This window comes from Pelecanus crispus, chromosome 5 (assembly GCF_030463565.1).
Source record: "Pelecanus crispus isolate bPelCri1 chromosome 5, bPelCri1.pri, whole genome shotgun sequence".
In the NCBI taxonomy this organism is placed as follows: Eukaryota; Metazoa; Chordata; class Aves; order Pelecaniformes; family Pelecanidae; genus Pelecanus; species Pelecanus crispus.
Window position 1 is genome coordinate 54,718,098 of NC_134647.1, and position 10,890 is coordinate 54,728,987.

General features: G+C 42.9%; 2 protein-coding genes across 2 annotated transcripts; one reads left to right on the forward strand and one right to left on the reverse strand.

The window, feature by feature from the left end:
• The first annotated feature begins 708 nt into the window (after positions 1–708).
• LOC104026185 (14 kDa phosphohistidine phosphatase) lies at positions 709–3,997 on the forward strand. The gene is made up of 3 exons (XM_075711346.1): positions 709–838; positions 1,321–1,445; positions 3,864–3,997. The coding sequence occupies exons 1-3, from the start codon at positions 709–711 to the stop codon at positions 3,954–3,956; spliced, it is 348 nt and encodes a 115-aa protein (XP_075567461.1). The 3' UTR covers positions 3,957–3,997.
• Positions 3,998–8,651: 4,654 nt separating this feature from the next.
• On the reverse strand, positions 8,652–9,811 carry METTL18 (methyltransferase 18, RPL3 N3(tau)-histidine). Its single transcript, XM_009484575.2, has one exon. It carries the CDS (start codon positions 9,733–9,735, stop codon positions 8,674–8,676), a length of 1,062 nt encoding a protein of 353 aa, XP_009482850.1. The 5' UTR covers positions 9,736–9,811; the 3' UTR covers positions 8,652–8,673.
• Between the last annotated feature and the right edge of the window lie 1,079 nt (positions 9,812–10,890).

Here is a 10,890-nt window from a genome sequence, read left to right on the forward strand (position 1 = left end):
AAAAAAAAAAACCTTCTAGTCTTTAAAATATGAGTATTCTGTTTTTTGGAGTAAGGACTTGATAAAAGACTCTTACTTCAACACTATAAGGCAACAATTCTCTTTCTTCCAGTAAATATTATAGACTCAATTTTCAGTAAGCTGGTGTATCTTATTCCTTCTAGACATCCGTGACTTTGTGATGAATCTGTGTGGAGCTTGCCTAAGTCGTTGAGTGGAACCCATAAAATCAGGTGAACAGGAGGTAAATTTATCTCTCTCATTTAATATATGTAAAGAGTAACCTATAGATTCTCAGGGCATTAAGCCCTCTCTGTCCACGACCCTCCCCCCCGCGGTGTAAACGCTTTGCCCTGCAAGGGGCCCGTGAAGGCCCCGCCGCCAAGGCCCCAGAGCTGGGAGCCGGGGCAGGGGAGCGTGGAGACGGGCACCCCTAAGGCCTCCACGGGCAACCTGAAGCAGCAACGCGCGCCTTCGCCCCGCGTCCTCGCCCAGCCTGCGAGGAGAGGCCGGGCGCGCCTACCCGAGGCCCCGGTCGCCTCACGACGACCGCCCGGTCGCCTCACGAGGAGCCGTTGAGCGGCGGCGGCGGCGGCTGCCCCGCCCCCGGGCGCGAGCGGCGCCTTCCCGCCAACCGCGGAGGACGGCGGTGGCGGCCCCGCCTCCCCGCGGCGCGGCCCGGTCACCTCAGGGGCTGGCGGCAGCGCCATGGCGGCCGTGCGGGACGTGGAGATCGACCCCGAGGGCACGTTCAAGTACATCCTGGTGCGCCTGCAGCGCCCGGGCGGCGAGGAGCAGCGCGACATCGTCCGCGGCACCAAGGCGGCCGAGTTCCACAGTGGGTGACCGGCCGCAGGGAGCGGCGGCGGCGTGGGGCGGGGGGGAGGCGACCGGTAGCGGGGCCTCCCGGCAGCGTCCCTCAGGTGCGGGCCGCGGCCGCCGGTTCCCAGGCGAACCCGAGGCGGAGGGGGAGCCCCTGGCCTGTGGCTGGTGTCAGCGGGAGTAGCTCTGAACCCCCCATTTTCCCCCCTCTTTATAGGTGCCTCATGCGAATATGAAAAGCGGGTCAATATCTCTGTCGGATGTCATTTCCGAACCTGATGAGCTTCATTTAGGAGAGTGAGATGTGCTAGCAAAGTGAAAAAATGAAACAGAGAACCTTAATTACAGCTTTTCTGTGTGTCAAGAGAAAGCTCTCTTTCTTGCAGGTGAAGGAAGGGAACCAGAGGAAAATGAGTGGCAAATAGCTGAAAAGAAGAGTTCTAGAGTATTTGATTGCTACCGTGTATTCTAATGGCTCTAACCATTCTTCTTGTGCAGATCACATATTTGAAAAAGTAAATCCTGAAATGGAAAAGCTGGGATATGAGTGCAAGTGCCTTGGAGGAGGGAAAATTGATCATAATAGCAAAGACAAGAAAATTAGGGTATTTGGGCTCTCTACAGTAAGTGCATCTCTTGTATTCCTTCAAATCCTTTTGTCTCCGATGATCTGGTTTTTTTTAGCATGGTGGCTTTTGGCAGTTTGAATCACAGTGTAAACGTTAACTGGAAAACTTGCCTTGCTCACATGTGAGAGAGGTTAGAAAAACACTAGTTTTCAGGGCAGGAGACCAGAGCAAAACCAACAGATAACTTAATGCTGAGTAATACCAACATTAAGTTATAGTCAAGACTAAAAATGGAAGTTAGCATCTCCTGACTCAGAATCTTTTAGTCTTACTGCTAGAGAATAGCCCATTTATAGCCACAGGGTCTTGATCCAGCTATTGTGTGATCTTTATTTGCCAATAAAAATGTTGGTTGCTAGTGACCAGCTAAATTGTGAATGTTGTTCTGTGTGTGTGTTGGGTGAAAAGAGTAGACCCAGTTTAGGTGTGGTGAATTTTTAGTAGGTGAAGATGTAGTTTCACATAAATGCTTTTTATGGGAATATAAGTAACTTCCAAGAATACAGAAACTAGAGCATTTTTGTTGCTTGTTACTGTTCTGTGTAAGTTCACTTTCTTTATGAAAGCCTCAATAAGTGGTAATGATTTCTTTAATTTAGGGAACATGCTATAGTCTTTCTGGTGTTGCTCTGGGATGAAGCATAGGTGCTTCTGTAGTAATGCTGCAAGTAAAGAGTCTAGGCTTCTAATGTAGACAAGAAGAAAATAGTTCTATTAAGATTTTTTTTTTTTTAATAGAAAGTGATGGTTACTTCAAATCTGCTAACCTTAGATGAGCAATGAAGGCTGGGCCTTGAATGTGTTAAGCGTTTTTAAATTTTAGTACTGCTTTTGTTCCAAGATGACTCTTGCCACCTGGAATCACAAAAAAAAAGAACCCAAAACTTTTTAAGATTTGTACGGGGTGGGAAGGCAGTGTATAATGCTTATTCTACTAAATTCTTGTGATTGTAGGTCCTCATCATAACTGCACATTTATATGAGACTTGACACCTGTATTATTAATTCAGATGCCAATTTAGCGTTAGAGGCAGCGGTGAACTCTTGCTCTTGCAATGCAATGTCTATGGAAAATATCTTGTTTCTCTGCTTTTGGTACCTGGACACTTACAGATGAGCACCATGTAAAAGCAGAGTTTTATTACCACGAGAGCTCCTGTCAGGCAGAGACCTGGAGGTTCAGAAAACCTCAGTAGCAGGTCAGAAGTTAGTATATTAATTACATTTGAAAACCAGAGAAATAGTCATTGACTTCTTTTGAAGTAGATGGTGTGCTATTATTTACAAAGCTGGATGCGGTCTTCAAAGTCATTACCAAGGGAAGAGCGATCAGTAGGTCTAGTTGCTTTACAAGTGACAGTATAAACCTGCAGTATTTTTGATACAACTGTATTATCTGGTATTTTTGAAAAGTTTGCATTTTATAACGCATCAATAATTTTAACCTGTGCAGTTTAAATGCTGGTTTACTTAAGCTGTTCCTCTTGGGGCAGAGTCAGTGATGAATAAGAGTACATATTTTGTTTGATAATGCAATCCTGAGCTCTTTTTTCAGTCTTCCAAGTTAAGTTTCACATGAGATATTACTGGAAAAAGGAAGTAACCTGTAAATCACAGGCTTTTATCAAGTAGACTGCACTGTTGTGCATTAAAGGCTTTTTGACAGGGAAAAACTTACTTGTAGTTCTGAAATAAGAAAACAAGATAATAACTCCAGTCATATAAGACAATAATGGAAAGGCACCTTCTACCACAATTCCCTTAAATTTCAGTGAAAGAGTAACACTGTGATCAGTGGTTTAAATGAGAGTTAAAAATCACATGGGTTGTCCGACCTTGCCTTAGTTTGGAATTGCAGTACCTGAAGAGCACAGATATTTAAAATTATGCCATTACCAGCTAAGGCAAGAATTCAAATAAATAAAACATGAAGACTGTGATTTTTTTAGTGGCTAGAATAGTACTCAAATGTTCACACATATGGTGGCTTATGCCCTTTTCCTTCAGTTGAGCCAAATCAGATATTTGTATGCTTATACATTAAATTGGGTCAATGCACTCTCTGTGGTTTAAAAGAACATTCAATAAATATGGTGGCTGAGGGATTGGGAACATTTTAAAGCAAGCTTCCTGCTGGAGAAATCATGTGAAAAATGTATCCCCTATTACTTGAGATTGCTTGTCCCCATCTCATTTATCTTCTACAACTCAGGTTTGGGGAGGAATTGGAGAGGACAATAGAAAAATAAAACATGATACTGCAAGAACAACTCTTTTAGAACCTGTATTTGATTTGTTTGTGAATTACTTCAGTATCAAATCATAACTGGATAATTTCTGTCGACAAGAACTGAATGGTTCTGTGGACTTACTTTCTGTACATGTCTAATAAGCATTTGTTCTTTCTTGCAGGGCTATGGAAAAGCAGATCATTCGGTGACTGTAGAGATACTGAAAAAAGTGTATACAGATTATGAAATTACATGGTCCGATGACAAGAAATAAATTGGCTACTTATGAACACAACAAGCAGTTCAAAACTGGTAACTCTGAGCTGTACTTTGATAAATAAAATTGAATGTGTCTTCTATGTATGTTACCATAAAACTGGAGTAACTGGACTCTGCTGTAATTTATAATACAGTTAGTAATCCCCAGATATATCTTATTTTGCAGATCATTACTTTGTGCAGAATCTGCAGTTCTAAGCCTTGTTCCTCTCCTTTTGACATGCCATCTAATTAAACACTCCCACATCGTCTTACCTCCAGTTTGTTTTCATCCAGTCCCATCTCACTGATGTATACATCAGGATTTTGCCATCAACTTAAACACCGCAGGACCAAACCTGTTCCCTGGTCTTTTCACCGCAGTGTTTTCTATTTCCCTCTGCTTCCTTTATTTTCTACTGCTCTTTATGCTTTTCAACTTCCTTATCCGCATTTACAGAAATCAGGCAGGGGGGTGGGGTTGACTTTTAAGTTTCTGCACCAATGATCTAAATCTTCGATTTACTCCATGGTTTTGAAAATTCAATATTTGTGTTCCACACAAGTAATGATCAAGACCTTTTGTGTTCCTGTAAGATCCTTCCCTATAGCGGACTGATGGCAATGTAAAACTTTGACAATACTTGTTTCATTCTGATTCCCCTGTACTTCCTTTATTCCCCATGAGTATAATGATGCTTTTTCTTTTTTTTTTTTTTTAATAGCAATAATTATCTTATAGTTAACTACCTCCCAGCCAGACCCAGTATACCTAGGCAGTATCTGAATTAACATACAGCAGCTGTGGCAGGATGTTGCCCTCCATTTGTTGTGAAGTTACTTGCTACAATTTTCACTTTTTTGTTTCCTGCCAGTCTTCCGTTAATGCTGTTGTGGATTTCAAGGGAGTACCTTTTGTTCTTATGCTTACATTGTTGACTTGCAGTCTTCCAAGAGGTATTTGTATGTAAATCCTGGTTCTTCCCTTTGCTGTGGTTCCTACTGCACTTATCTACCAGTATCTGGTGGGTATAGAGTGGCTTTTTCTTTTCAATGTGCATGTGACTCTTAAAGTACAAATTATGGAATTTGAGAGGCTTTAGTCCAGTTTCTATCACAAAAAAAATCCTGCTGCTACTGCCTTATTACACTAATTATCTGTCTTTTGTCACCCTTCTGTATCTTTGTATTGATTGGTTGGGCAGAGAGGGATTTCCTGTTCTCATCCTCAAACCTTTCAGTCCATTCCTCATTAGAAGAGTTCCAGGTATCTCCATCCCAGTAATCACCTGGGAGCAGGACCTCTTGAACCTGGTGCTGCAGATCTCTTGGTTGGCACCTGCTTCCCCCCACATGCAGCCTGGACTTTCCCCTCCAGCGCCACTATGTGCTTTTGCATCTGCTGTTTGTGCTTCTCTTTATGCTCTTGTGCAATAGTCTTCTGGCTGCACCACTTCAAATGCCATTGACTGCAGGTCTGATTTTTCTTAACAAGATTTTGATTTCAGAACATGATTAAATGCCTGTGTACATAGTAACCAAGAATAGCATACAAGTCAATAATTTGCAAATTGGCCACTTCCCACTTTGATTTTCCTCATGGGTTTCTTCCCCTAAGCTTTAGTAAAGTAACTGTAACGGATACCATTTAATTGGTGCCAGTATACAAAACTGATGTTTTTATAATAGCCTCATTTCCCAAAACTAGCAAATAGTCTTCAAAGGGAAGTGATCAGTTAAGGATAGCGCCTAGTAAAACAAACAAGCTTTTTAATTTAGTTTTCTGAGATGATGACTGATTGTAATGTTTCTCTCCACAATACTTACAGGAAAGACGTAATTTAGACCGGATTTGTTATTGTGATGACTCATTAAAAAAGCGAGCGGATGGGGCAAGGGGAGAAAAGGGATGATGATTTGGAATGAGCTGATAAATTGAGTTACCAGCTGGTAGAGACCAAAGGTAGAGACCTTTGTTTCTTCATCCAAGCAATTGGGCCTGTTGTAAGGGTTTATTGTGTCATCAAAAAAAAATACTTTTGAGGGTCCTCCTAATTCTTTTCTTTTCTAGTGCAATGTCATTTAGGGAAATGCTAATTTCCCTTACTATTAAGTGATATGTACAAGTATTACAAGGGAGTGAAAGATTTTTATTCCAGATCATGAAGAGAAGCAGGAAACTGGTCACTAAGGTGGTGATGATTTGGCAGGTAGAGAAAGCCTTAATGTAGGTTAGGGAAACTAGTATTATTTGATGTTGAAATACCAGCAGAACAACCAGCCTACAAAACTAAGTGTTGAATTCTGCTTCCTTTCAGCATGTATCTGCTGAATTTTAAGAACAGAATAGAATTACTCTGGAATTATGGAAATCCCAATGCTAATTTTGCTGATTTCACTTGAGAAAAGCATCCTTTATTAATTCTTATCTGTAATTCTGAAATGGGAACTTAATTATACTGTGTGGGGTTTCCTGTTTTGCAGGTGTGCAGTCACTGAGATTGTGGCTCTAGCAGTCTTCACTTGAAAGTCCTAAAAAAATCTGATTCTGTATTTGCACAAAACCAGAGCTGTTTGAGCAATCTAAGAATAAAATGAGGATGCTGAGCAAAGGAGTAGTAAGTATATTAAACCCAAGACAGTGAGTTCGATTGTGGAATATTTTCAAAAGGAAGCGTTATGGTAGAAGATTTTCATCAAAATATACATGAAATTGTTGTTCTTAACCATATTAATTGTCACAGTGGTCAGTATTTATTATTACTTCGGGTACCATTCTCTGAAGCAGCACTAGACCTAGCAGCTGTAGAACAAACTATTCAGTCACTATGCGTAAGCCACAATTTGTCTTATGACTGAGGTTTGAAAAATGGCAAGTGGTAGTCACTTCGTTCCCAACTTCCCAGTTTTGACAAAAAAGAACTGTTAACAGTACTTTATTGATCTGCCAAAGAGAAAACTTCCTTTTGTTCCTCAGTCTGTGGTCAGCAGTTGTCTATCATCAGTTAAGTTTCAGAGTTGATGCAGAAAAATTCCAAAGTGCAATCACAGCCATGGCACAACTGACTGCTTCCCCCCCCCCCCCCCCCCCCCAAAAGAGCAAAGTTTCCAAAGCATCACTTTAAATTAGTCTACTTACAATTGTTTTTGAAACAACAGTAGTTGTTAAGGCTCTTCTGTAAAGTACAGGAAATCCTCTATGACTCTGTCCTAAGAGCAATATGGTCAAAATAGAAATCTTGCAGTTGACTTTCATAGCCTTCAATGACGGGAACTTTACGCAATAATTAAAGTGATTTAGGTGACTGGTGTAGTAAGTTTATTTCCAGTCCCTCAGACAATTGTCCTTTCCCCCCTACATGGAGTATCCTTGCATCCCGTTTACTGCAGTGGTTGACTGTTTCTATTTCTGCAAGGGCCCCCAATAAAGCAGTGCACAATCAGTAGTTTTGGTGTACCTGTTAAGAGTTATGTAATAGCTTTGTGTCCAGTTTTAGGTAAGACAAAACATGGAGTGGTTTTTTTTTTGTGTGAATTGTTGGCGACACCAAGTGCTCGTGACCAGGTTTTGTAGTTCTTTGGGTTTGTTTGGATTTTTGGTAAGGCAATTTCTTCAGCAATGTCACTATCTTCAGCCTAGGACACAGGAGTGACTTGTACACAGGCTTTTCTGAATGCTTGCTGCCCTGCCAAACTGCTGAAAAGATTGAAGAGGTGTGAGTGGTTCAGTGGTGCCCCCAGCAGTACTCCCCTGCAAGTTTTGGATATGGGCCATAGTGTATGGGCAGTTTAATTTCTGGAAAAAATTTGGTTAAAAAAAAAACCAAGACAAAACAAAACCCCACCAACCTAGTACATCACTCTAGCTGGCAATCAGCTATAATAGCACTATCTCCTTTCCCATTTGTCACCTAAAGCTCAGTTCTGTCATCCTCCAGTTTCCTGGATTGCATTTGTAGGTTTATTGGTGGTTTGTTTTAAGGAACTTCTCTTGTGCAGAATCTTCTTTCAACTCAGCTTCTAAAACAGAAATCAGTTTTATTCATGTCTAAAAACAGTACTGCTATTTCCAATTACTTGCTGAAATTTCCTAGAGCAGTATGTCAAAATCTGAATGCGAAAATTTACAGACCACACCATTAAATATTCTCTGGCACACTTTTCCAAAGGCTTGAATAAAAGTCACGTGTGCATTACATATGAAAACATTACAAAGACGTGTGAGATTGCTAGCAGAATAAACACAAGTGATAAATACAATCACATCCCCCTCTGGTGGCAAAGCAGCGGAGCACACAGGTATGTGGTCGACTCTGAAATCTGCTGCTGCAGTTAAACGGTATCCGAATTGGGAGCTTAACCCCTGAGAACCACTTCCTGCACAATTATGGATGCTAAACGGTCTCGTTCACGCTCTTGTGACATACTGTTCTGGCACTGCCAAAGAATGTGAGCGGGGGAGTGGGGACAGTGACTTGCTTAACTTTTAAATACACATAAATGACAATTAATACGCATAAACAGAAGGTGGTTTAAGCAGAGCTCCATTTCTTCTATGCAAAACCAGAAGAGTCCTTCACTTCTAGTCAGACGTCAGAATTTGTCAAGCATTTCAATAACAAGCATCCTTAATTTGTCAAACCAGAATAACTCAACAGAGGAAAAAGCAAAGAGTATATGAGGATTAAAACATTTTGTCTTTAAGGTATTTTTGAAGGACCAGCAGTTGAGTTTTAACTGGAATCTTTAAAGGCCATTTCCATAATACATCGCTGCAGTCCTTCATCAATTATTTTAACTATGCTGGTCCTAAACACATTTCTCTCTACAACAAATTTCTCAAAGAGGTGGATACCACCGCCAACCCCAAAATAATGTACTTTGCTTGCCAAATACACACGGCCATTTTTATCCAAGAGCTGAGCCAGTGTATCATGCAAAACACTGTAGTAGTCAGGATTATAGATGGTCTCAGATGTGAGAATTATATCATACTTTGAAAAGGGTTTGTTGCTGCTTAACAGGAGCTGGCTGACTTCAGACCACTCTCCTGAAAAAAATCTGCATTTGGCGAGCACATCAGGTAAGCAGTCTGCTTTCTTGGGCCTCTTTGAAGGAGGCTTGCTGATTTTTCTGTTGTCTCCGCTGCCCATCCTATTGCCTTCATTTATACAGTTAGCCACTGTGTTAGGCAAGGTTATTTCATCAATCACTGTGCTGTTGTAGTCCTGAAAATGGACTTTTTCAGCTCCACCCCTTAAAGCAACTATTCCCAGCAGTCCAGCCCCGCATCCAAGATCCAGTACAGTCTTGTTGGTAAACTGTATTTCAGCCTCGGAAAAGTAGTCTATGAGATCAAAGGTGCATTCCCAGATTTTCAGTCCTCCCTCATAGACTCCTGGGATGAGATCGGAGCGAGAAGAAACACTTTTAGACACGATGCCTTCTCCATCGGCACCATCCAAACACGTCATTTCCACTACAGACACATTTATGTAATACAGGCCTGATACCGTTTCCATGACTTTATTTTCCAATATTTTGTTGAGATCTTCAGGAATATCATGCTCCTTGGCAGCTTTAAAGCAGAACTTTTTCTTCGATGGTGTCTCATCTCGTTGCTTATCAGTCCCCAGCCTTGGGCTGGAGTCTGCTACGCTCTCAGCAGTTTGCTTGCTCTTTTCCGTGGGTTCCTGCTTGTGTTTTGGAGAGCACAGCTGTAAGTCCGTCTTATCCTGAGTGTCTGGTTCATAGTTCTCGCTTTCGTCAATAGAAAAATTAAATCGAAATGCCATTTTCAGAAGTAAAAAAGGTCAGCTTAATTTATCACAGCCAGAAATGTTCATCTAACAGCAATGCCGATACAAAGATGTTTTTCTTCTGCTTTTGCTTCTTTATAGAGGATGTCTTTAGCTAGTTATCGCCGTGGGGAAGAGCGCTTTGCAGGTAGAATATCAGATGTTTTTGCCAGCGAATCGGCCGAATTACTTCTGCAAATAAACAACGCGCCTGTTAAGGCCCAGCTTCCCGTTCCTCCACCCCGCCTGAAGCATGCGGGTCGGGTAAGGGGATCGGGTGCCGGTTTACCCATCCCGTTTCCCCCCACCACCCCCCATCTTGTGCCCGTACCCACCCCCGGTTTCTGGACGCGATCCCCCTCCGCTTCGCCCACGTGGAACGGCTGCCAATTCGCTCCGCGCATGCGCGCCCGCGGTAAAAAAGGGGGCGGGGCGGCTGCGTCCGCAGCCGCCCCGCCCCCTTTTTTACCGCGGGCGCAAAGGCTGCTGGGATAGCGGAGGTAACTTTTTCCCGCCGCTGGCCTGCCCTGAGGTAATCGGAGCCGGCGCCATGTCCCAAACAGACCCTGAGCCGCTCCTCCAAGAACTGGGAGGCTGGGACTGGGACCTCTGCCGCCGGGAGTTACCCACCGTCCTGCCCCGGCTTCTTATATCCTTCCCGGGAGGGGTGGCTGTGGGGAGCTACCCCGAAATGGCGGCCGGGGGGGGGGGGGGGGGGGAAGCGTGTGGGGGTGTTCCTCCTCCAGCCTTGTGCAGTTCAAGCGAATGAATCCGTGGGAGGGAAAGCGGTGCAACCTTTGTAAGGGGCTGACACAGGACAGAAAAGCTGGGTGCCGGGTATTTCACTGGAAATGAGTACAGCTCTTAACTGAAATAAAAAGATTCCCAGTAGAAAATACCCTCTGGTTCATTTAGCACTGTAGATAACTCCACCCCCCAGCCCCCCTCAAAAACCCCAAAACTTACCTCTCCAATGCATTGTAGAAATACTTGTGCTGATCGTGCGGGTCCTGAGGTATATCTGTCCGCATTGGGTATGGAGCATCCCCACCAATTTCATACGATGGATGAAGTGTACATGGGACAGCGTGAGAGAAGTCACTGTGACTTCTGCAGCTGCTTTAAAGATAACCTTTATGGCAGAACGCGTTT